General features: G+C 46.1%; 1 protein-coding gene across 42 annotated transcripts in view; it reads right to left on the minus strand.

Annotated features, from left to right (window-relative positions):
- Positions 1-27,458, minus strand: part of MADD (MAP kinase activating death domain) — a 2,081,072-nt gene that overhangs the window by 1,017,137 nt on the left and 1,036,477 nt on the right. For all 42 annotated transcript variants that reach the window (XM_069623145.1, XM_069623139.1, XM_069623144.1 and 39 more), the window contains one exon: positions 24,988-25,088. In XM_069623145.1, the coding sequence (XP_069479246.1) occupies positions 24,988-25,088 (101 nt within the window). The remainder of the gene's footprint in view (positions 1-24,987; positions 25,089-27,458) is intronic.

Genomic DNA, 27,458 nt, shown 5'->3' on the forward strand with positions numbered 1-27,458 from the left:
GAGACCAAGGCAGAGGACCAAGGCTTCACTGGGACAGCACTGGAGTCGATTCTGGTCAGCTTCAGGGGTCGTCAGCAGGCTGAACTTTTTTGTGGAGGTTTTGGCTCCAACGATGTGTTGAATATTTGCAGGATCCCTCCTTTTATCCAAGATTTGGTGCTAGCAGTATGCCCGAGCTCACCAATGGCAAGGATCTGTACCTGTTAGGCAGAAACCTGTGCAGTTCCCTTAGGGACCACTGCAAAAGGCTTAAGACTACAGGTGTTGGCAGTAAACCCAATTGGTAGCAGTCTGTACCACCCAGATTTACCTGGTAGCTGTGGCTGAGCAGTCAGACCACTCTCAAGAAGAGTTAGGCAGTATATAGAGTATACACATTAGGTACAAAAATACAGTAGCACAAGCAAACACTGACCAGAGCTTTGGTATAAAAGTATATAATTATTTATTTAAAAACACACTTGTAAAAATACACTGGCACTAATATGTCAAGCAAGTTCAAACACAGTCATTAGAAATATATACACCTCTCTGATTAATTATTCGACAAGTCTTAGGAAAAGAACACCACTTATTATCAATTACAGAGGTGAGCGCTTAACCAAGATGGCACTCCAATAATTATTTAAAAAGGGAGGGAAAAGGCAGAATTAGAAAAGCACACAATACCAATACTTTTAAAAGAACCCCAGCAAGTCAGAAAAGGCAGAGTCTACTGTAGAGAAAGAAAGTTCATAGGCAAGGCCCACTCTTGGAGAGAGCAAGGCGGATTGTGCCCAAGATCACACAGTTGAAGTACACCAAGTCTTTGCAGATAGTTCAAAAGGAGTTGGATCAGTTCAGAAAAGTTAGTTGAAAAGGAGTTGGATCAGTTCAGAAAAGTTAGTTAACAGGTCCCAGGTCACCCCAGGATAGAGAGTCAAGGATTTACGGGACACCTTGAACAGTCTGTTGCAAGGGAGACCAGGCGGGACACAGTACCTGAAATGGTGAGAAAGCTCCAGCAGGGGCAGTTGTTCCTGGCAGCGGGTTCAAGTCGGTGCATCGTCCAGGGGAAGAGAAGATCTCGACGTGGAGGAAAGCAGGCCTCCTCAGGACACCTCCAGGGATTGAAGGAGTGTTGCAATGCGAGTCACCATGGTCAGGCAGTGACAGGCGATCTTCAAGGGAAGAACAAAGGAGCACGCCCAGCACAGCTTCTGTTCATACAAGAAGGGTAAACATGCACGAGAAGGAATCTTGTTACACTAGCTGCAAGTTCCAAGGATGCCCTCAGAACAGCAACAGTTGCATCAAGGTAGCCCAGGGTAGAGCCGGTCAATCCACCGGTCCATGGACACTTCTGAAGGCTCAGATCAAGTTTGTTTGTTCCCACTGTTCTCAGGGTTTTAGCGCAACAAGGGTTTTCTTGAGACCAAGGCAGAGGACCAAGGCTTCACTGGGACAGCACTGGAGTCGATTCTGGTCAGCTTCAGGGGTCGTCAGCAGGCTGAACTTTTTTGTGGAGGTTTTGGCTCCAACGATGTGTTGAATATTTGCAGGATCCCTCCTTTTATCCAAGATTTGGTGCTAGCAGTATGCCCGAGCTCACCAATGGCAAGGATCTGTACCTGTTAGGCAGAAACCTGTGCAGTTCCCTTAGGGACCACTGCAAAAGGCTTAAGACTACAGGTGTTGGCAGTAAACCCAATTGGTAGCAGTCTGTACCACCCAGATTTACCTGGTAGCTGTGGCTGAGCAGTCAGACCACTCTCAAGAAGAGTTAGGCAGTATATAGAGTATACACATTAGGTACAAAAATACAGTAGCACAAGCAAACACTGACCAGAGCTTTGGTATAAAAGTATATAATTATTTATTTAAAAACACACTTGTAAAAATACACTGGCACTAATATGTCAAGCAAGTTCAAACACAGTCATTAGAAATATATACACCTCTCTGATTAATTATTCGACAAGTCTTAGGAAAAGAACACCACTTATTATCAATTACAGAGGTGAGCGCTTAACCAAGATGGCACTCCAATAATTATTTAAAAAGGGAGGGAAAAGGCAGAATTAGAAAAGCACACAATACCAATACTTTTAAAAGAACCCCAGCAAGTCAGAAAAGGCAGAGTCTACTGTAGAGAAAGAAAGTTCATAGGCAAGGCCCACTCTTGGAGAGAGCAAGGCGGATTGTGCCCAAGATCACACAGTTGAAGTACACCAAGTCTTTGCAGATAGTTCAAAAGGAGTTGGATCAGTTCAGAAAAGTTAGTTGAAAAGGAGTTGGATCAGTTCAGAAAAGTTAGTTAACAGGTCCCAGGTCACCCCAGGATAGAGAGTCAAGGATTTACGGGACACCTTGAACAGTCTGTTGCAAGGGAGACCAGGCGGGACACAGTACCTGAAATGGTGAGAAAGCTCCAGCAGGGGCAGTTGTTCCTGGCAGCGGGTTCAAGTCGGTGCATCGTCCAGGGGAAGAGAAGATCTCGACGTGGAGGAAAGCTGGAGGTCATTGCACTGCCAGGGAAGAAACCAGCCGCGGAGTTTCTCGGTTAAAAGGTACTACCCTTTTATTCGCGGTAGTGGTGAAGCGTGGCTATCCGGCCGCCGGGGTGCTTGGCACGGGCGATTCGACCACGAGACGATCTAGGACGGCGAAAGAGGGCAAACTGGTTAACCCCACCAGTTCAAAGGAAGAAGACTCTCCAGGATGAAGATCTTCTCTGAAGTCGGGAAGTGGTGAGTCGGTTCCGCAGGGCTCCACCGGTGGGGTCGTTGTTGCAGGTCGGCTCAGCTTCTCCCTCTTTGGATTCTTTGGTCCTGTGGCGACTTCTGAAGTTCCAGTCCCCAAAGCCCTGCTTTTATGCAGAAAACCCCCATTCACCAGCCCTAGCTGTCACTCAAACATGCTAAGTGGTGAGCCGGGCGGCTCACCACTGGGCCAATCACACAAGAGTGCCACTTGAGTGGCCGAGGCAACTCAGTCCAGGGTGCCTATTCCCCCCTCCCACACATCCTGTAGACCCAGACAGAGTGGCACCACTTTTGGAGGCTTCCGTGCAGAAGCCCGCCAAAAGTGGAACAAAGGGCTCGACTTGGGTTGGAGTTAGAGGCAAACACAAATGCCATTTTAAAACCGAGTCCTGGCAAAAAGACCCAACCTGGGAATAAATATTAAATAAATAACCCGGCGGTATCTTTAACATTGCACCAAAAAAGTGGTGCGTTTAAAATGAATGGGAAAATCCCATAAGAAATATTCCAGTGGAATATTTTGCGTGGTAACCACTGCCACCAGCCAGAAACTCGACAAGGGGGGACTGCACAGTGCCCCCTCGAAAAACAGACCCAGGGGCAATCTAATTAACCCTAACAGTACTTCCACAATATGATGGTTTGTACTGGTTCTGTTCACAATTTAAGACTAGTAAAGTCAATGGTGACTTTACATGCCCTGGGAGACAGTAGTCAGTCCCAGGATATGGAGTCTATGTTTGGGGGTCATTATGACACCCCTGTGTTACTGCACTGAGGGTGCTGTGTAACACATCCCAAAAACACATGAAGCCCTATGCAGTAAAAGACCCCATAGCCCATAAAACACATTACCAAGTCAAAGGACATTCTCAAAGCATGCCTAAGAGTGGGAGAAAGAGTCTCACTCTTAGCAGGAGAAAAAAATAAACCCCAAAAATCCAGCAAAGCTGCTGGGGGACTCACTAGGTTTGGGAAATTAGCCTTTACAAAAAATTCTCCCTAACACTCACCCCCCCTCCCCCGAGACTAAGGGACAGGAGGATTTAATGCACTCCTAGATGAATCTCATACCTCTAGTCGTTGACATACATCCTAGAGAGACCATCAGCATTTTGGTGGTGACACCCTGACCTGTGCTCAATGGTGAAATCAAACCCTTGAAGGCCGATTGACCATCTCAATAGTTTTGGGTTTTCCCCCTTCATTTCCATCAACCATCTCAAGGGTTGGTGGTCAGTCTGAATGACAAAAATAAAACCATACAAGTATGGCCTAAACTTCTTCAGTGCCCACACAATGGCAAAACATTCTCTTTCAATTGTTGCCCACCTTGTGTCAGGATCCTTCAGCTTTCTGCTGATGAAGCAAATGGGGTGCTCCCTACCTTTCTCATCCAGTTGGCTAAGGACTGCACCTATACCTATATTAGAAGCATCTGTCTGTACAATGAAAGTTTGGTGGTAGTCAGGAGCTCTCAGTACTGGTGCTTGGCAAATAGCTTTCTTCAGGTTTTCAAAGGCCTGATTGCCCTCCTCATTCCATCTGAACTTCTTAGGGAATTTTGGAGAGGAGATTACATTCAGTGGAGAAGCTATGGTCCCATAGTTCGCAATGAAATTCCTGTAATACCCAGTGGGGCCTAGGAAGGCGCTCACCTGGGTTTGAGTAGTAGGTGTTGTCCAATTTTGCACAGCTTCACTCCTACTGAGCAAAGGCCTTATTTCTCCACCCCCTACCTCATGCCCAAGGTAGACCACCTTACTCTGTCTAATCTGGCATTTGCTTGCCTTTATGGTCAGGTTGGCCTTCCCAAGAGCCTGCAAAACATGTCCTAGGTGGTTAACATGCTCTTCCCAGGAGTGGCTGAACACTGCAATGTCATCCAAGTATGCCATGCAGAAGTCCTCCATCTCAGCCAGAACCTCATTTACCAATCTTTGGAATGTTGCAGGTGCATTTTTCAGTCCAAAAGGCATAACCTTAAATTGGTATAAGCCAACTGGGGTAGAAAATGCAGTTTTCTTCTTGGCATGGTCTGTCAGGGCTATTTGCCAATAGCCTGACGTTAGATCAAATGTGCTGAGGAACTTGGTTGCACCAAGTCTATCCACCAACTCATCTGTTCTAGGCAAAGGGTGGGCATCAGCCTTGGTGACTGCATTAAGAGTTCTATAATCCACACAGAATCTCAATTCTTTAGATCCTGCCTTTGGTACCAACACAACTAGGCTAGATCATGGACTAGTAGAGGGCTCTATTACCCCGAGGTCAAGCATCTTGCTGACCTCCCCTTTGATGTGGGATCTCACATTTTCTGACATTCTGTATCCTCTGCTTTTGACTGGCAGTCACCAGTGAGTATATCATGCTGGCCCCAAGGGGTCAAGCCTGGTGAAAGTGAGAACAGGGAGGCAAACTGATTTAACATAGATTTGCACTCCTCTTGTTGCTCAGGTGTCAGATTTGAAGAGAGATTTACTCCTTCAATCTTTTCATCCAAAGGTAAGCCTCTGAGGAGATCAGGGAGAGCTTCACTCTCTTCTTCCTCTTCTGTTGAAGCTAGAAGCAAGGCTCCTACTTCAGGCCTGGAGACATACGCCTTTAGTCTGTTGGTGTGGAAGACTCTGGGAGCCTCCTCGGGATTGCCCAAGTCCACCAGATAGTTCACCTCTCCAAGTTTACCCACAACCTTGAAGGGTCCCATCCATTTATCTTGCAAGGCCCTCTGCCTTGTTGGGATCATAACTAAAACTAGCTGGTCTTGAGTGAACTCAACCATTTTAGCCTTTTGATCATGCCAATGCTTGACCAAAGCTTGTCCAGCTTTCAGGTTATCACTAGCTTCTGCCATCATGCGTGACATTCTGCTCCGGAGACCTATCTGACTGGCTTGGGGGAAGGAGCACTCTCCAACCCCTCCTTAATCAGGGCCAATGGACCTCTGACTGGATGGCCATAAAGAAGTTCAAAGGGAGAATAACCTTCTCCCTCCTGAGGGACTTCTCTATAAGCAAAGAGAAGGCATGGCAGTAGAAGGTCCCACTTTCTTTTAAGGGGATCTTCCAAAGAACCTATCATGCTCTTCATGGTTCTGTTGAACCTTTCTACCAGTCCGTTTGTCTGAGGGTGGTATGCGGTTGAGAACTTGTAAGTAACTCCACAGGTTTTCCACATGCCTTTCATGTAGTGGGACATAAAATGTGACCCCCTGTCAGAGATTACTTCCTTAGGAAACCCAACCCTGGTAAAAATACCAAGGAGGGCCTTAGCCACAGCCTGAGCTGTAACAGTCCTCATAGGAATTGCCTCTGGGTATCTAGTAGCATGGTCTACTACAACAAGGATAAACCTGTTGCCTGAGGAAGTTGGAGGATCAAGGGGACCAACAATGTCAATCTCTACCCTCACAAATGGGACTCCCACTACTGGGAGAGGCACTAAAGGTGCCGCATTCTTGGAACCAACCTTACCAGAAGTTTGGCAGGTGTGGCAGCTCTTGCAAATCTTATCTACCTCAGCCCCCATCTTTGGCCAATAAAAGTAGAGTGAGAGCCTTTCCTTGGTCTTCTTGAATCTCATGGGCTAGTTGCAAGAACTGCTGTCTGTTTTCTTGAGGTACTAGAAGCCGCTTGTAGTCTCCAGGTGCAGACTCAGTCGGTTCACTGTAGAAGTGGCCATCTTCCCAGTGCAACCTATAATTCCCAGGCTCTTGCCCATCAGCCTGAGAAGCTGCCTGTTGGTGAAGACCTTCCAGAGTTGGACAGTCTCTCTGTCCCTTACTGAAGTCTGCCCTGTTGGGTCCACCTTCTGCCAGTAATGACTGCAGCTCAGGATGGTCAACAGGATCCAGATCTCCAATGAGTTTGTGGCCTTCCACTAGCTCCTCTTCAGAGTCTAGCTCAACCACACAGGGTTGTACCTCCCTCTCAGCCTCAGCTGGAGGTGGAGTTACATGTGTAACTTTGGACAACCTAGGGGAAGTCCTTGTTGGAAGCACTGGAGTGCTTGCTGCTGGCTGTTTCCTAGAAGTCTTGGGTTTCCCCTTTGCTTCTTGTTGTTCAGGGATAGCAAGTTGTACTCCAGTGGAGTAGGAGTGATATCCTTCTTCATCATCTCCTTGGGAGTACCTCTCATGGTTCTCTCCCTTGAAGGTCTGGTGAGCTCCTGTAACCTTTTACTAGGAGGTCCGGGGGTATGTGACACTACTCCAAGAGTTTTCAGGTCATTTCCCAACAGAACCCTTCCTGGCACTTCACATTGTATACTGACGGGTATCTTCACAGCCATATCATTACACTGGATGAGAACTGGTAATTGGGGAAGCATCTGCACAGGCCCTCCAGCTAACTTGGTGAGGCATTTGGGTGCCTTAGCAACATCCTCTGCCTCGAAAAATGATTTATCCACCACAGTTATGCTGGCCCCAGTGTCCCTAATGGCAGGAGTCTCCTGACCATTCACCTGGACACTGTCCTTATAATACTCTTTAGTATTATCTGGGATAGAATTATATACATCTAAATTCTGTTGTTCCCACAACCCCAGAGACACTAAAGAAACACTGGCTGACACTCCAATGGGATCATCAGCCAGTGGTAGAAAGTTTCCACTGGCCATCTGTACTTCCTGTTCTGGAGCGAAGGCTACGGAGACAGTGTGGACCCCTGAAGGTTTACTCTTAAGTCTGGGATCCCCTTTCACATCGTCAGGCAAGCTACAAACATAGCATTTACCAAATGCTTTTTGGAATGGTGGCTTGCTCTGACCTCCTTCTGGTTTGGCACCAGAAGGTACACTAGCCTGATTCAGTTTCCCTTGTGGTTTACCGTTATTGTTTTGTTTGGGGCCCTCTTTGGGATTGGAATTATTAGAATTCTCTTTGGAGTCCTTTTTAGGCTGTTTCCCCTCCTCCTTTTTCTGAGTTACCCCAGAGTCCTTTTGAGTAGCCCTGTTGGCAACCCACAAGTCAGAAGCCTTAGCTAGTTTTCTGGAATCTAATTCCTTTGAATCAGCCAAGCTGAGAGCAGGCATCATAAATTGACTCCAACATCACAAGATTATTCATTCCCTCATAAGTGTTCACCTTGTAACCCTTAATCCATCCCTCCAAGTTCTTCAAACTTTCACTCACCCAGGTAGCCCAAGGGGTACCATCATGCTTTTTGAGGGTTCTAAACCTCTTAAGGTACTGGGAAGGGGTCTTCCCAAATCTAGCTAACAAAGCTAGCTTCACACATTAATAATCCTTCTTATCCACCTCCCCCAACTCCATTACCACATCAGATGCAACAGGGGGGAGCCTAGAGAACAACCAGGGAAGTAACTCATTCCCTGAGATGTCCTGGAGCCCATGATTATACTCAAACATAGCCAACCAATCCAACACATCCAACTTAGGCTCATACATAGCCACAATCTCTTTAGGCATCCAGGGTCTTTTGGGACTGGAACACGAGGATCCGGAGAGAGAAGCATTTTCAACAGACAATTTCTAAATCGCTAGCTCATGCTTGAGCTCCATTTCTTTGAGCCGTAGTTCAGATTGGGCAGTTAGTTTCCTGAATTCTAATTCAAGCTTAATTTTTTCTAGTTCCAGATATTGAGGACTATGTGTGGGACCTGGTAAAGGTCCAGTAGGTACAGCTGGTAGAGCAGACAGAGGCCAAGGGGGGACAGTCACAGCAGCCTCACCCTCCTCTTCTGACTCTTCCTCAGGATTATCAATACTTTGATAAATATCAATATCATTACTGTTATCTACATTCTCTGGGAGAGTGGGTTCCTCTGAACCATCACCCAGACTTTGGTTTGCTAACAATCTTTCTATTAGCTCCATTTTCTTGCCTTTAGTCAGGAGATTCTTATGCAAACAGAGAACTCTTAAACAATCAGCAGTGTTTGTAGCAAGGGACTCTTGACTAACTTTCCATAGTTGACAGGTTAGAAAATAAACTTTTTAGTGCTAAGCTTTGTGGTTAGTTGCACTAAGGTATCTATAAGCACACTAAAATGTATACTCAATACAAATCCCACCGCTGTACACCAGTGTTAGGCAGAAACCTGTGCGGTTCCCTTAGGGACCACTGCAAAAGGCTTAAGACTACAGGTGTAAAAATACACTGGCACTTATATGTCAAGCAAGTTCAAACACAGTCATTAGAAATATATACCCCTCCCTGATTAATTATTCGACAAGTCTTAGGAAAAGAACACCACTTATTATCAATTACAGAGGTGAGCGCTTAACCAAGATGGCACTCCAATAATTATTTAAAAAGGGAGGGAAAAGGCAGAATTAGAAAAGCACACAATACCAACACTTTTAAAAGAACCACAGCAAGTCAGAAAAGGCAGAGACTACTGTAGAGAAAGAAAGTTCATAGGCCAGGCCCACTCTTGGAGAGCAAGGCGGAATGTGCCCAAGATCACACAGTTGAAGTACACTTTAAAAGTCTTTGCAGATAGTTCAAAAGGAGTTGGATCAGTTCAGAAAAGTTAGTTAACAGGTCCCAGGTCACCCCAGGATAGAGAGTCAAGGATTTACGGGACACCTTGAACAGTCTGTTGCAAGGGAGACCAGGCGGGACACAGTACCTGAAATGGTGAGAAAGCTCCAGCGGGGGCAGTTGTTCCTGGCAGCGGGTTCAATTCAGTGCTTCGTCCAGGGGAAGAGAAGATCTCGACGTGGAGGAAAGCTGGAGGTCGTTGCACTGCCAGGGAAGAAACCAGCCGCGGAGTTTCTCGGTTAAAAGGTACTACCCTTTTATTCGCGGTAGTGGTGAAGCGTGGCTATCCGGCCGCCGGGGTGCTTGGCACGGGCGATTCGACCACGAGACGATCCAGGAAGGTGAAAGAGGGCGAACTGGTTAACCCCACCAGTTCAAAGGAAGAAGACTCTCCAGGATGAAGATCTTCTCTGTCGTCAGGAAGTGGTGAGTCGGTTCAGCAGGGCTCCACCGGTGGTGTTGTAGTTGCAGGTCGGCTCAGCTTCTCCCTCTTCGGATTCTTTAGTTCCTGTGGCGACTTCTCAAGTTACAGTCCCCAAAGCCCTGCTTTTATGCAGAAAACCCACATTCACCAGTCCTAGCTGTCACTCAAACATGCTAAGTGGTGAGCCGGGCGGCTCACCACTGGGCCAATCACACAAGAGTGCGACTTGAGTTGCCGAGGCAACTCAGTCCAGGATGCCTATTCCCCCCTCCCACACATCCTGTAAATCCAGAGTGGCACCCCTTTTGGAGGCTTCTGTGCAGAAGCCCACCAAAAGTGGAACAAAGGGCTCGACTTGGGTTGGAGTTAAAGAGGTGAACACAAACGCCATTTTAAAACCGAGTCCTGGCAAAAAAAACAACCGGGGAATACATATTAAATAAATAACCCGGCAGTATCTTTAACATTGCACCAAAAAAGTGGTGCGTTTAAAATGAATGGGAAAATCCCATAGGAAATATTCTGGTGGAATATTTTGCGTGGTAACCACTGCCACCAGCCAGAAACTCGAGTGCCCCCTCGAAAAACAGACCCAGGTGCAATCTAATTACCCCTACCAGTACCTCCTCAATATGATGGTTTGTACTGATTCTGTTCACAATTTAAGACTAGTAAAGTCAATGGTGACTTTACATGCCCTGGGAGACAGTAGTCAGTCCCAGGGTATGGAGACTATGTTTGGGGGTCACTATGACACCCCTGTGTTACTGCACTGAGGGTGCTGTGTAACACACATCCCAAAAACACATGAAGCCCTATGGAGTAAAAGACCCCATGGCCCATAAAACACATTACCAAGTCAAAGGACATTCTCAAATCATGCCTAAGAGTGGGAGAAAAAGAGTCTCACTCTTAGCAGGAGAAAAAAATAAACCCCAAAAATCCAGTAAAGCTGCTGGGGGACTCCCTAGGTTTGGGAAATTAGCCTTTACAGAGAATTCTCCCTAACAGTACCATTCAAAAAGGATGTGTTTTTCCTGATCATGGATAGCCACTGGCCAAATCAGCCCAGCAATAGACATTCAAGCAAAAAGGGCTGTAGACTGGGACTACACAGCCCCAGCCCCTTCCTCTGTCACACACACAAAACACCCCTTAGCCTGCGAAAAATACAGCTTTCCCCAGTAAAGGGCATTCCATGTAAGGCTTTTCCAGCCCCGAGAAGGCAGGAAAAAGGGAAACGAACAAGCAAAAAACCTTGTGGCACAACCATGTTAGGGTGCTAGCCACCTTTAGTAGCCATTTGCTGCAAGTGCAAAGTGCACATGTATAACCGCTTCTACTAGCTTGTCTTAAGCACACTGTAAAAGTTACCAAAAAGCCATTATATAAAAAGATATAAAAGATGCAAAATATCCTAACTGCACTTCACTGTAAGGTGATGCGAGCAATTGTATCATTACAAGAAATTCACAAAGAGACAGCCTCTCTGTACTGGTAGTCTTAGGGACTAATCAATGTCCCCATACAAATAAGCAAACAGGCCACGGAAGTAAAGAAGAAGACTTTACTTACCTCAAAAAAGTCAATACAAGGTTCAAAACAAAATCAAAAAGAAGGGGTGTACCATAGAAGCCTATGAAAGGAAAGCAGCAAAAAGAAAATACCTTTCCTAACAGAGCAATAGGGGGAGGATCCCCTAATCACCTTTGGCAACACACTCACTGCTACTGGCCCTTAAAATCCTGCCCTATGTGAGACAGACAGCCATTGTTGCCTGCATTTATGCAGACCTGCAGAGATTTAGAGATTGATAATGAGGATGTTAAAATTACCAATTTGGGCTTGTACAGTGATTGTATCCTAAAGGCCATCTCATCAGCAAGCGGACCACATAACAGTTCCCTGACCAGCTGCTGCTCTCACATACTCCTGGGTGTGAAAAGACTTTGAAGAGGGTGGGCTGGCCTGTTGAAGGCTCGATCCACGGGGCAGAATATACAGCAAGTAAAGCATTTAATAGACTTGAGTTTTCAATGTGCAACTGATCCCAAGCACAGAACAGTTACCAAGCATATGATAGACCAGGGGAGGGATCGAGTTTCTATAAAAGCCTGGTGAAAGCAATAGCGAGGATGGGTGTTTGGACCAGTGGAGAGTCGACAAGAGAGCTGGAGGTGCAAAGAGTTGAGAGAAAAGAAGGAGAGGGAGGTATGAAGTAGCATGGGGTACTGAGAAAGACGGTAGGGATGTGGAAAGAACTGCAGGAGCAGAAGGACGTGGAGGTGCAGAAGATCAGAGCATGCCAAAGGGTAAGTATGAAAGTTGGAAGAAGAGAATACCAGGGAGTGCACAGGTGGGATGAGTTTACTTTGTGGACCAGAGTTTGAAATTGAGGGGAGCTGGGAGCTATTTAGCTACTGCTTCTATCCTAGGAGAGCCTGATTAGCTTGCAACCAACAGCTACCAGGAGCTACCCTTGGCTGCCATGGCCAACTGGTGCATGCCAAACATGTAACTGTGACATTATTAACATTTTCAAATACTCAAAGTTAAAGAAGAATTCGAACACATCTAATGTACATTTAAACACAATGGTTCATACAAAATGAACAAAAAGTTAATTGAGCATCTCTGGTAGCTCCTGGTTCCCCTGTGGTAGCTCCTGCCTACAGGGTGATGCCCAACACCCTTGAGCTGGTTTTAGCTCCTGCTCATCAAATCCCAATTTCAAACCCTGTGGACCTTTGTTGCAGGTTGGGCTACATTTACTGAAACACCAGTCAAGAGTTTAAAAACCATGTCCAAGCACGGAGCACAACTTTTGCAAGGAGTTGGTAGCATTTGGTGGCTGCCCAAAAAAGTTCAGATGAATGCCTCCATTAAACATGGAGACCATACCAGCATTGAAGGAAAATGTCCAAACAATAGAAAAGGGTAAAATTGCAGCCTTCTATGTCCTTGCACACAGGAGGACAATACACGTCTCGCGGTAGAAGGGACTAATGAAGGTACTGCATAATAAGCTATTGACAATTACTCGCTTTTAAGCCTCCGATACACTTTTCAACAATAAGTCGCCTATCGGTAGCTCCTCAAGGCCAGTGCTAATCTGTAAGAGAATGGTGTAACTGCTTATCTAAAGATAGGTGACAACCAGCAGGATCTACCCTGGGCACTACATATAAATGTGCAACCTTTTGTGTGATGAATATTTGTTTGGAGCTGGGATGGTGCACATTTTAACTGGTGCCCTCTTTATGTGCAATGCTTAATAAGGACATGGAATTAATAATTAACCCATCTGTGGTTGCTATTAACCAGGAAAAAGAGAATAAACCCATTAATCACGAAGACGATAATCTCTTGTGAAAAGGGGAAGTTGGGGAAGCTTAAAAACAGGAAGGGGAAAACTAATGAACTAATAAATGCCATAATGGGAACAAGAATGCTAAGAGCAAAACACAGTCAAAGGAAAAACATAGAACAAGCAGTAAAACATCAGCTGTGTTCTCATGGAAATCCCTGACTGCTTCGAGCTTGTGACAAACAATAACAGCATGAAAGGTAACAAAAAGCGGAAAGGGAAAAAGGAAAAGACCAGCTACAGTTAACCTCCATAAGTAGTTAAAGGTTGCATTTGTCGTAAGAAACCACACATGGATAGCTGTACACCAATAATTGAAACAGTATCACTTAAGGAAAAAACTATGAGCTTCCCAGAGAGGGGTTTATTGCTATAAGAATCCTGGCATATTATACCGGGGATGCAAATAGTTTTTTTTCCCCACGTTGAGAAATGGTGTGTTTGGCATTTCTCAACTTGAAAAATAAACGACACACCAAGATGGCCACCATCGGTTAGGGAGAAGGGAACTACACATGGTCCTTCCTCCCTTCTTATTGTGGCCATTGCTGCGACCGAGATGCGACGTGAACACCAAGGGTTCCCCAGCGAGGGACAAACAAGTGAAAGGTAAATGGAGTGTGGGTGGGATGTGGAAACTGGGTAGGTGTGGGGAAGGGAGTTCTGGGAGTAAAGATTGGTGAAGATGGAAGCTTCCCACTTTAGAGGAGGCACCAAGCTGGGGCTTTACCATGAGATCCCGTTACGAGCCTCCGGATTGGTTGGGAGGCTTCCCCCTCTTCCCCCAGCCGGGTGCTAAAAGAAAATATTGTTACAGACACTTGCAAAATTCATGGATCAATAACTCTTTCCACCTGGAGTAATCATTGAAGGAGTCTCATAAATCACAAAAAGTCTGTGACTAAAGAAAAATTAAACACAGGCATGGCAGTTATTCATACTCACTCGCGTGCAAGTAACCATGTGGAACTGTGGACGGGCGTAAAGAGTAATAATGCACGAACTGTGATTTCAAAATCTTTTGAAGTCCACATACTAGTCCCTACATCTAATTATGCTCTTAATAGATCTCATATTTTAGCTCTTTTGGGTAAACATCAGTCTTTAAGAGCAAAATCAACAAAGGATATAGATTTCATTTAACTAATTGAAAATGGCGGGTAAAAAATTCAATGTTACTCGTCACACATAGTAATTGGGATCCAAATATTGTATTTATATACAAGAAGTTTTAAGTTACTTACCTGTAAAAATTGTTCTCCAGCATGGGTCTGGCATGGATTCACATGCTCATGAAAAGTCCCAGTCGTCAGGATGGGAACCCAGTAAAAGAAAAAACAGTTTCACTTTCACTTAGACACTGTATTTCTCCTTAAAACCAATTGCTGTCCTCTGAGTAATACTGCCCCCATCCAATGACAGTCCTCTCCCTAAGCCCCTGGTCTGACAGCCATCTTCAGATTTGGTAAGCACGTAAAGTGGCAGTATGACCAAGATGCCACTGAGGGGTTACAGGGAGGCTTCGCATGTGAATCCATGCCAGACCCATGTTGGAGAACAATTGTTACAGGTAAGTAACTTCAACCTTCTCCAGCATGGGGTCTGGCATGAATTCACATGCTCATGAATAACAAATACATATCTGTACAACATTAAACAATCACGGGAGGTTTCAAGGCTAAAAAAAGAAGCGATTAACTCTTACCTCTAGAACAGACTCACCTCAAGCTAACAGGTTGCGTAGCACTGCTTGGCCCACTTTGGACTCCTCCCTGCAATCCCTGTCGACGCATAGAACTTTGGGAAGGTGTGCGCACGTAGCAGCCCTGCAGATGTCCAGCAGGGGCACACCAGACAGGAATGCTGTCGTTGCATCGATCGCTCTGGTGGAGTGGGCTCTCAGACGGCCGGTTCGCCAACCAATGATAGTGCGTGATGCAGCCGGAGAGCCGCCTTGAACAAGGCCTTCCCATGGTTCACAGGACCAAAGTTCACAAACAGTTGTGAAGTCTTCCGAAAACTCTTCAAGCGTGCCACGTAGAACTTCAGGCCACGAGCAACATCCAGTGAGTGCAAGGCCCTTTCAGGCGGTGACAAAGGCTTCGGGATAAAACAGGTAACACCAAAGGCTCATTGAGAGACAACCTTTTGCACGAAAGGGGGGTACGAACGCAGCATCACCATCGATTCGTGGAAAGTCAGGTATGGTTGCTTGCAGGATAGGGCTTGGATCTCACCTACCCACCTGGTAGAGGTGATGGCCACAAAGCAAGCCCTCACCTGATGCATAGGTTCAAAGGAGGCCCCCATGAGCCTCGTCAGAACCACATTGAGTTCCTTCGCCGGGGCAGGAGCCTTCACTGGCAGGAAAGATTGAAAATGTCCTTTGAGGAACTCCTTGACGAGTCGATGAGACCAAAGTGAAGATCTTCCTGGAGACCTGGTGTAGCGGGAGATAGCCGCCAGATGTATCTTGATAGAGGCTTGTGCCAGTCCGGCCTTGGCCAAATGTAGCTAGTATGGAAGAACCTGCAGGGCCATGACCCTCAGAGGTGTAATCTTCTTAGACCGGCACCACATAGCAAAATGCTTCCACTTGTGACCATAGCACTTCAAAGTCGACGACGCCCTAGCCTTGGTGATGACCTCTCTGCAGTCTGCAGGCAACTAATATCCTCCAAACTCTAGAGCTGCAGGAGCCAAGCCCTCAGGTCCAGCGTCCTGGGTTGTGATGAAGGATTGCGCCGCCTTCTTTGGTGAGAAGATCCAGAAATACTGGCAGCTTGACCGGAGGAGACGCTGACAGTCTGAGAAGGTCCGAATACCAAATCTGCCTCGGCCACGCCACGGCGATGAGTATCATGTAGCATGGACACTGAGTGTGTTGATGACTTGTAGCAGGAGAGGGAACATGTACAGGAACAGCCCTTCCCACAGGAAAGAACGCGTCCCCCGGGCTCCTCGGCTGGTGTAACCTGCTGGCATACTTCTGACACTTGGAGTTCGCTGCCGTCGCAAACATATCTATCTGGGGCCTGCCCCACTTGACGAATATGTAGTCCACCTGATCCCAACAAAGCTCCCATTCGTGACAGGAATGCAGTTCCCTGCTGAGGGAGTTTTCAATGGTGTTCTTTACTGCCGCCTGGTGGTGAGGGACAAGGATCATCCCCTGTCTGACGGCCCAGCGCTGCAAGTCCTGCGCTTCCCTGGAGAGCGCCCAGGATCGAGTGCCCCCTCGCTTCTTGATGTAAAACATGGTGGTGTTGTCCGTGAAGATCCTCACCACCTTGCCTTCAAGAGATGGGAGGAACGACTTGAGGGCCCAGAACACTGCCCTTAGCTCCAGGATGTTGATATGAATATCCTTCTGCTCCTGCAACCGCAGGCCTCTGGAGTGCAGAAGTCTGGTGTGCTCTCCCCATCACTCTAGCGGGGCGTCTGTGGTGACTTTCTCCTGGTATGGTGGGCTCTGAAATCCTGCCCCTTGGGCGATGTGGTGCGAACGCCCCACCATACTATCGCCCAGCGGAACTCATGTTAGTTTGTTAGTTTATTTATTTGTATAGCGCACCAGACCCTAGCGTATTAGGGCGCATAGCACAGGATCACTCAAAGCTTAGTTACACATAACAAGGAAAATATACATATAGAATAGATACACAGTGAAGTAATACAGATACAAATATACAGTATATTTACAGGGATGAAGTTCAGATGGAGGTAATGGCAGGCAGGTGTAGTCTATGGAGAGATGAAAGGTTTGTGTAGTTAAAAGAATGTAAGCATCGAGTGTTAACAAGGTGGGCCAATTAGTCAGGGTGGAACAGGACCACTAACAGTCAGTGTCTTTAAACCACTTTATTATACTGTGTCTGAATTTTTGGTAAGACTGCTCCAGTCTGAGGGGAGAGGGAAGTGAGTCCCAGAGTTGGGCTGCCTTAACCTGGAAGCTGCTGCCTCCCACTCTGGTCAATTTGAATCTGGGAATGAGGAGGCAGTTCGTATTGGAGAGTCGGGTTGTTCTTGTCAAGGATTTCATGCTAATTCTGTCCGAAAGGTAGAGAGAGATCTTGTCCGTGAAGCTTCCGGACACCTGTATTCAGCGGGCGTCCAGGAATTCCTGAAGGGGTCGCATTTGCAACCTGCAGAGCCGGACGAGGTAGATACAGGACGGCATCATGCCCAGTAACTACTTGAAGGCCAGCACGGTGGGCGTCTTCGTCGACAACAGCTGCTGCACCTTCCCCAGAATGGGTGCTATCCTCCCCTCCGAGGGTGACGCCAGGCAAGACACCGTATTGAGACAGGCACCTAGGAACAGTGCGTTCTGTGATGGCGTTAAGCAGGACTGTGGATAGTTGACAGAGAATTCCAGATGTTAGTAGCCAGACAGTCGCCTCTGTGTCCCCTTTGGCCAGCTCCAACAAGCGGGCGCGAATAAGCCAGTCGTCCAGGTACGGGTATACCTGTATGCCCTTTAGAGGTAGATGGGCCGCCACTGGTACTAGGTTTTCATGAACACTCTGGGGGCCGAAAGGTAGGGCCTTGAATTGGTAGTGCTGCCCCTTCACCACGAAACAGACACTTTCGATGTTTCTTGTGAATGGGGACGTGGAAGTAGGCATCCTCCAGGTCCAACAACATTAAGAAGTTTCCTCTTTCTAGTTGGCTGAGCACGTGTTGCAATGTGAGTGACCATCCTGAATTTTTGGGACTTTAGGTATTTGTTCAGACGTCATAGGTCTAGGATGGGCCTCCAGCCCCCTGTCTTCTTTCTGACCAGAAAGTATCTGGAACAGACTCCGGAGCCCCGGAGTCGTGGGGGAACCAGCGCTATGGGGAACTAGCTCTATCAACCCTTTTCGCAGCATGGCCCGTACCTCTTCCAGGAGCTGAGGGATGTGCTGCTCCTGACGAGTAACGGGAGGGATCCGCGGACCCCTGCGTTGAAACTCCAAGGTGTGTCCTTGGGCGAGAGCTTCCAGCACCCATCTGTTGGTGGTGATCTTTCTCTACTCGCTGAAAAACCTTGTCAGCCGGCCTCCCACTGGGGTGCACAAGTGGGGGCCCCAACATCCCGGCCGGTACAGGCTTACTTGGGTGCCGGTGTCCTGCCCTGCCCTGCGTCCGATGGCGGCGCTCTCCTCCGCTACCGCAGGCCTGGGAACAGCCTCTGTAGGCTTCCCGAGTTGGGGATCTGGAAGGCTGACAGTACGATGAGAAGCCTTTCAAATAGCTGCTTGACTTTCCCCTGGAGGAGCGAAAAGGAGACTGGTGCTGCAGGAGGGCGCCCAGGGAATGGGCCGTCTCCGTATCCACTTTGATGGCCTGGAGGGACTCGGCAATGACTTTCCCAAATAGGTTCTCTCCGTCGAAGGGCATGTCCAGCACCTTCGCTTGGATCTCCTGGTGGAAATTTGTGGCTTTCATCCAGCCTTGGTGACAAAGGCAGACACTATCCCCCATTTGCCGGAACCCCATGCCAGTGACGTCCAATGCCACTGTGATGGTGTGATCAAACGCAACCTCCCCTTGCTGGAAGAGAACCGTTGCCTCCATCTTCTTATCTTCGGAGAGGAACTCCAGAATAGGTCCAAGTTTGTACCACAACTCTGTGTCGTACCTGGCTAGGATCGCCAGTGCGTTGGCTGCCTTGATAGTGGACGCTGCAGTGTAAATCACCTTCTTCCCCATGGCGTCCATCCTCTTCCCCTCGCTGTCCGGAGGGACCAAAGACGGCGAGGACTGGTTGGCTGACCATTTCCTCACAGCTGCCAATACCACCGAATCCGGCGATTGCTGCAACCTCAGGCAATTGGGTGCAGACTTCATGAAAACGTCGTCCAGAAGGGGCACCACCATGACCATCTTCCTCTTGGCCTCAAGCCCTCCTTCTTGCTCTCCTCGGGCACTAGCTGGAACAGCTCGGAGGCTCGGGAGATCATGGAGTGGAACGATCCTACCTCATCCGGTGGGGACACCCTATGTGGAGCATCCAAATGTGGAGATATGCCACCTGCTGCAATGATATCTTTGTTGTGGCTGTATCCATCCCCGACCCTTTTAAGACTCATGGTGGAACTAATATGTTAGAAATTCAAATTAAATGCTCGAATAAAGGAAGAGAAGTAACATTTTATGTAACATTCATGTCTGCAGATTATGTAATTATACACAACTGGTCTTGGTTCACACACATTCTGCAGCTTAAAGCTGTGAACCGTTCCTAACCACACTCAGAATAAAATATCTGTAGCCTCCTGGAACTCATGTGGGCACAGCAATGTTTTAATAAACATAAGGGGCTAAATATCTTTCGTCAAAATGAAATTGTTCTTATCCATGAGAGCTGGTTAATTAAAAGTATATGCGTGGATGGTTTTAAACTTTTTACTAATCCTGCTAAAAAGCCACATGAAAGGAAGACCTTTTGGGGGTCTAATTATAGCTGTGTGTAAACAGCTAAATAGATTATGAAGAACTGTTTCCAACTTCTAGCAGTCATTGACATAACAGATGTATCTTCCATATTGATTATACATCTATATGACCCACCTGGGGGAAGTACACAGTAGTGATAATGAATGCCATTGAGAACATTATTGAATATTGAATATGTGAAGGGAAAATAGAACTACTATTATTGAAGGTGATATTAAGGCACTATGCAGGGCGGCAGAAGAAAATGCATTAAATCACATTGTGAGAAATGATACTCATTTGTTCAATTGATTAAGGTGGTAACAAACTGGGCTATGACTGGCTACATTTTATGGCATCACTAGGACTAATTATGTTAAATGTAAGAACTAAAGGGGATATACCGGTGCAAATAACATGAGGATACGGTTTTAAGACATCTCATATAGATTATTTTTTGGGGACTCAAAGTGATTATGATAAAATGTATTGCATGATATTCAGAAGAACCCTTTAAGTAATATTGCAATTCTAACGCTGGAATTTACACTGAATCGAATAGTTGCTACGTGCAAAACAGCACAAACAATTATAATGGCAATAGAATGAGCTAGCTTTAAATTAACATATGGCTGAAGCTTTAGAACTTAGAATATGTCCACATATTTAAGACATATTAACAGATATACTTATCATTTTAGTCCAATAGAAACACGCAAGGCATGTAAGTAAAACTAAAAGCAACCATTCTAATATCTACTTTGCGGCAATACTAGCAAAAAAAGCATATTTTAAAGCCGAAAATTCTAAGTCTTAAAAGGGAAGCGGACTCAAAACATGATCTTGATTCACTCCGAAATAAATAATTATAAAACTAAATACAGACATGCACTCAAAAGACATCGTAATTACATACAGAATGTGAACTGGCAGATAATGATTGGCACACTTTTCACCAACAACAGTAAGAAATTCGGGAATATTTTTAATAAGACCCTCTCTGGGGCAGATAGACAGCAGGTTAATCTGGTGAAGGAAAAAGGCTGGGCGATTTCCTTTAAGCTTACTTGTATCAATAAAACTGCTGTCTCAAATACAGGTCATTATTAATGTCAGTATTATAACTTGGATGTTGATGAGGATAATGTTGAACGCTGCATCACACGTTTAACAAATTCTCAGGCCTGTGCCCCAGACAGCCTCTCGAATGCAACTTTGAGAGCAAACAGAGGTTTGGCTGTACATATTGAGCATAATCTTTAGCAAGGTCCTAAATGAGAGTGTGGTGCCCGTCTCCTCGAAAAGTCTAGAGGTGTTGCAAACAGAATATTAAGGTAGAGACGAGCATTCAGCAATGGTAGTAGGAGGGGAAAACCTAAGTAGGTGGGAGAGTGCAGAGAAAGTTAACAAGAAACGAGAGATTGATTGGATCCTGGGAACTATCATTTATTGCCACTTCTGAATTCTCTGAGAAAGCGGTTTGCTTCAATTGTAAATAAACAACTTTACAAATGGGTTTGTGAATGTAATATGCTACAAACAGGCTTGCAGAAAAAAAGTCTACCTTGCAAAATAGTTTTATATTAAGAAGCCTAATTGATAGAGTAACATCAGGTGAGAGTGCACCCTTCTATGTAGCTTTTATTGATTAAAGCTCAGTATTCGACAAAGCGGATAGCCGAAGACTCTGGAGTAAACTCATTGATTGGGGTATTTCAATGGGTCTTTTCACTTTGATATACCAAGTTTACTTTAATAAAAGTATACAAAAAAAGTGGGACAGTTTTGGGAACATATTTAAATAAATTGTGACCAATTTAAAGGTGTTCATGGCACCATTACTCTTCAACCTTTACACTCCTTATATGCTTTTGGCCCTTACGAATGTCGATACATTTTCCCCTATAATAGCTAATCGGTATGTCCTCTGGATGAGGTATGCTAATCAGATTATATATATGGCTCATACAGATGTTGGATTGAAACATGCCCTCTGTATTATCATGACTTATTCCTGTGACAGTTTTTTTTAAAAACATTTTTATTGAGTATTTAAACAAACAATACAAACCAAACTTGCAGTGTATACAATAACATATCAATTTTACCTTATTCAATCGCGCTCACTGCTTCCCCCACCCCCCATTACGAGCCTACTTCGGCTAATGTTCTATTCTGCATCTTGTGATGGGGTGTTCCTGTCCGTGAGGTCTGTCGAGTCTGGCACGGACCCAAATAGTTCTGCTATCAGCAGTTTCCAGGTCATCAGGGTCTCAGTCCCCCCCCACCCCCAGCATTGCTGGCTTCTTGCCATAACATGGTTTCCGCCTCCGCCCATTTCTGCAGATCTTTCCACCATACCTCTAATCGAGGTTTGTGCCATGTCTTCCACCCCATAGCAAGTCTCCTCTTTGCAAGCGCATATGCCAGATCCTTCAGTTTGCTTACGTGCCTGAGTTTCCGCGGCCTAGGGAACCCCCCCTAACAGACAGGCCCACACAGTATCCACCAAAATCTTAATACCCTTTTCTGCTAATTTATGTGAGACCTCACCCCAGAAGCGCCCAATAACCGGGCATGACCAAAACATATGCACCATGCCCGCATTCTCCTCATCACACTTAGGGCATACCTGCCGTCCTGCATTTTTTAACTTAGCTATCCTCTGGGGTGTCAGGTACGCCCTATGCGTTATATACAATTGCATCTGCTTAAGTCTTGCGTTCCTTGACACCTTCTTGTGATACCCTTCGACTCATTCCCACATCCCATCCTCCATCGGGATACCCAATTCCTCCTCCCAATCTAGTCTCAATTGTACCACCTCCTTTCCTACTTTGGACATCATCATCTCGTATATCCTAGATATCTCGTGCCCCCCCTCTGCTATGTCATATATTATGTCTACAGTAGCGTCTGGTTCTTCCTCAAGCACCAATTCGGACCACGTTCTCTTGATCCTTCGCACCAGTCTATGGTACGTGATATACTGGCCGGTGTGTAGCCCAGTTTCCCCCGCCAACTCCCCAAAATCTGTTATAGCCCCCTCCCGCCAGATGTCCCCCATTGTCGCTACACTAGCCGGCTCCCAGTGATTGCTGATTATCATCCTTAGCTGCTCTTCCCCACCCGCCAGTGCAACCAGCAGTACCTGAGGGGAGCACGGGCATGGGTTCCCCATCAGTTGACACGCCCTTCGCCACATCTTCCATCCTAGCAACAACATCTTGGGGCGCTCATCCATTACAGCCTGGGGCAACCACAATCTCTTTCAGGTAAAATGGGACACAGTCCTGTCTGAACCCTGTGACAATTAATTAATATTAAATGCAAGGAAAACTAAAATGAAGGCATTTCGCAAACAAATGTTATACCTATCATAAAAATTGAATTTGACAAGATGTGGAATTATAAAGTTTAGAAATGTAATAAGTGGCTCGTTTTGCTTTTAAAAACTCTGTAGTAAAGAATTAACAATTTAATGTTCTAAACTAAAGCATAAAATGGGAAAAAATAGCATCTGTAAGTTGACATGCTGGATACAACATAAAGGGATTGTTACTTATATGCAAAAAATACCTCATGTCATCTCTACTATATGGCATGGAGACACATTTTATGGAAACAGAACTAGAATTACAAATAAGTGCGTTTGTCCTATTTGTAATAATGTGGACAATTTGCAAACTACAAGACACATTTTAACAGAATGTAATGAATTGTATCTTTCATGGTATACATTTGTCTTTTCAGTGAGCATTATCAAATCACCTTACTTTTGGTTGCAATGCCGTAAGGGCGAACAGCTAGCTTTAACTATAGTTATAATACAACTGTGGAATAAAATTGAAAATAAACACTTAAAGAGGGCTTGACTATGCCTTAAGTAAGGTCATTGTTTAAATATGTTATGAATGCATATTGTACTATGCCACTATTATGCCAATTATATTGTATATGTATAATCTTTTTATTCTGTGAAATTATCAAGTGTAAAGTTTATATGAACTAAGTCATACTATTATAATAATAATAAAAAAAGGAAAGGAACAAGTAGGAGGAAAAACTATAGAGGTTGGAAGGAGGAGGAGAGGAAAGCACAGAGGTGGGATGAGGAGGAGATCAAGAAGGAAGAGGGGGCATAGAGGTGTTAAAAAGAGAATAATAAGGTAGAGACTAGCATACAGCAACAGTCAGAGGATGGGAAAATCTAGGTAGTCGGGAGAGTGCAGAGAAAATTAACAAGATTTTGTCAGAAGAGGGGAAGAGCGGAAGGGAGGAGCGAGTGAAGAAGAAAAAAAGACAGGATCAATGGAGGCGCAGAAGAGAACAGGTGAGTTGAACAGTCCTTGGCTGGAACAGAAGAAACAGAATCATTCAGAAGGGTGGGCGGATGTTCTTTGAAGCACCTGGCCATTAAAAGTCTGTAAAACAACATCTGATTAATAGTTGTCTGAGGGTAAGAGGTGGAGGAATGAGCTTGCAGCAAACTGGCAAGGAAATTAGCAGACATATAGCCTGGTGACAAAACTAAGACCTAGAGACAGGTACAAGTGAGTGTCAGTTCGACGAGGAGTAAAGTTAGGACTTCAAAAACAGGATCAGGCCACTGGAACAGGGAAGCACCGTAGAGCGTGGCAAAGCACTTAGAAACTCACCTATCCTACCTTGTCCTTTGGGAGGCACTGCAGACCTTACTGCGGCACAGCCAGAACTTCATCAGGAGTGTTTATGCCACATTAGAGATGCTACCAAACATATGGCCACAAGAAGAGTGCGAAGGTGAACTAGAATGTTGTTCAACAGAGTTCAGGTGCGTTCGAGAGGCTGAGTGATGCCTGGGATAGTCTCGGAAAGAGACTACGATAGATAAGAACTGTGATTTGCTACTTCCTCACAGAGCCAGGAGAGGAATCATCTTTGAACTAATTTCAGACTTTTTTCATCTTCCTCTCCACTGGAATCAATGGAGAGGTGTTAACGCTGGAATCTTATTGCCAGAAGGAAAAAGCACTGAGGGCACCAGGTACCTGATAAACTGCTTAACGATTTAACAGGAGCCAAAGAAAGAAGGTGTTTAGGGAGACCTATCCCTAAGGTTGCAAGCCTATTATCCTTGTTTCTAACCCTTAAGAAGAACACCCTTCTGTATTAAATTACTTTTTTGCAATTGCCCCAAATAAAGATCCAATTTCCTAAACTTTATTTTCCTTGTCTGGTCGTGTTCCTCCTCAAGTCTTTTCATCTCCATACTATCCAACACACACCATCATCCCCTGATATGCGATCCAGGACTCCACCTCTCAGACACTGAGTACTTGTAGCACCTGGCTATTTTATACAGCACAACATAGAAACCAGAAATCATCATTCTCCTCTCCTATATGAGCAGAGACCAATTATTGAGTACTGGAACACCCACTTCTCTCTAGTCTCACACCAAAGAAAAAACACAGCTACTACAAATCAAACATAAAAATAATTACAACAAAACACATGCACACACAGTTGTAAGCTTACCTGGGATCCTGATGTTATGCTAAGACCACTGTCTGCACTAATCTGGGACTTCTTCTCCTCGGTCTCCCCCAAACCAAAGAAATGTTTCACTGTATCCGAACCTGCAGGAGACGTGAGAGAGATATCAAGTCAGATAATCAAAAAAAGATGTGTGCTAGGATTGGGCAGTGCAGAGCTCTACCACTTGAAGCAGGAGCTGTTGATTCCACTCCAATCCCTGAGCACCCTCACTCACTGCCCCATACACACATGCACACACATGCATTGCCCCACCAAACTGCAGCCATGCATCAACCAACCCATATCATGAAATGAGAATGCCCCGTTATGTAGGCAATCAATCCTTCTATAAAATATAGCAATTTCTCCCTAGTTTATGGAATGCTATGCACTGCAAACTACTGAAGTCATGATTGTGCAAGTGTTTGCCCTTTCCATTGTCACATGTACGAAAGAACTCTCTGCTAACAGGTGACAACCTTAGCCTAGTGTTCATATTATATATTGAGGTGGAGGAAGAAGGGGAACACAACCTTATGAACTTTGATCGCATGTAGATCATGAATGTATTATGTTGGCACTGGGGCAAGAAAGAAATATTACAGTTGACACCCATTGAGGAAGGCCATGCGATCATATATAAATTACTAGTTACTCACCGTAGTGACTAACATACTTTTAGTCCACAGTCCCCTTTCCTCCATACTGTATGGGGTCCCTCGCGAGGGACGTGAGATGGAACCTTTTTTCACCAGAAAAATCTTCTTCCCCTTTAAATTTAGAGGCGCACGGGGGCGCGGCCTTGGGAGCATGTGCTCGCCTGACTCCACCCACCGGCACCACTCATCAGTCCCCATTGACGTGTCGACAATTTTCAGCATTGCCTGATGACACCAGTATTATCAGGGGGAAGGATGGTGGAACGTATGGAGGAAAGGGGACCGTTGACTAAGAGTACGTTAGTCACTACGGTGAGTAATTAGTAATTACTTTCACGTCCCATCCCCTTTCCTCCATACTGTATGGGCGATTACAACAGAGTATAGCCCCAGGGTGGAGAGGAGACCATCCTTAAGAAAACCGGTTTCTTAGAACCACCTGTCCGAACGCTGCGTTTGACCTAGAGACATCGTCCAAGCAGTACTGCTTACAAAAAGCCAAAGGGGTGGCCCAGGTGGCCACCCTGCTGATGACCTGCAACGGCACATGGCTATGGAACGCGATGGCCGTGGCCTTGGCCCTGACCGCATGGGCATGCAAGTTAGCTGGCACTGGTTTGTGCTGCCACTCATAAGCCTTCTTGATGGTCGTGACCATCCTCCTTGCTATGAAGGCCTTGGAGGCCTGATAACCTGGCCTTGACCCTCCGCAAGTGACAAACAAGGTGTCAGACTTGCGGAAGTCCTTGGTCCTGTCCATGCAGTATTTCAGGTGCGTCCGACGTCCAGCGGGTTCAAGACCCTCTGAGGTTCGTCCTTGGGGTCGGCTAAGAAAGTGGATAAGACTATTTCCTCGTTGAGATGGAAGGAGGAAGTCACCTTGGGTAGGAATGCGGGGTGCATTCGCAGGACAACCTTGTTCGTGTGAAAGGTAGTGTAAGGCTCTGATGCGATCAGAGCTTGGATCTCGCTGAATCTCCGAGCTAAGGTGAGGCCCACTAGAAGGGCTGTCTTCATGGTAACCATCCAGATGTCCACGGACGCCATTGGATCAAACGGTTTGTGCGCCAAGGCGCCCAACACAACATTAATGCTCCACACAAGGTGTGGTTTCTTTATAGGTGGGTAAAGTCTGTGGAGGCTCGCCAGATGTCACTTAACCACTGGGTTAGAGGAGGAGAAGAGACCCTCCTCCGAGTTCCCGTAAACCGCTATGGCTGCCAGATAGGTGCAGCATGTATCCACCTGTATGCCCGATTGGGCGAGGTGCGCCAAAAAAAAGAAAGCACGTCATCCAAAGTGCACTTAAGGGGGTCGATCTCTCTGGAATCGGCCCAATGACAGAATCCAGACCATTTACTCTTATATTGGCTCCTAGTAGCCTTGCTTCTAGCGCCCTGGATGATCTCTAGGTTAGCCTGCGAGAGGCTCAAGTGTTTCAGCGTGACCTGCTCAGGAACAACGCTGCAAAGTTTGTGAGGAGCAGGGTGGAGAACCCTGCCCCCCTGCTGGGCTAGGAGAGGAGCTGGGCCCAGCGGTAGGTGAATTGGTGGTCTGTCCGAAAGGCTGAGTAGCTCAGAGAACCACGGTTTCGCCAACCACCATGGAGCTACCAAGATGATGCTGAGGTGCCAAGATTCCTTTATCTTGCAGATCACCCTGTGGACCAGGGGTGTAGGCGGGAAGGCGTATGCCGTCATGTCATTCCATTGTATCGCGAATGCGTTGCCCAGAGAGTCAGAGCCCTGGCTTTGGAATTGCTGTTGTCCCGAGAGGCAAACAGATCCACCTGCGGGAACCCCCGCCTGAGGA

The sequence above is a fragment of the Ambystoma mexicanum genome, chromosome 11 (assembly GCF_040938575.1).
Source record: "Ambystoma mexicanum isolate Mex_15411 chromosome 11, UKY_AmexF1_1, whole genome shotgun sequence".
Classification (NCBI taxonomy): Eukaryota; Metazoa; Chordata; class Amphibia; order Caudata; family Ambystomatidae; genus Ambystoma; species Ambystoma mexicanum.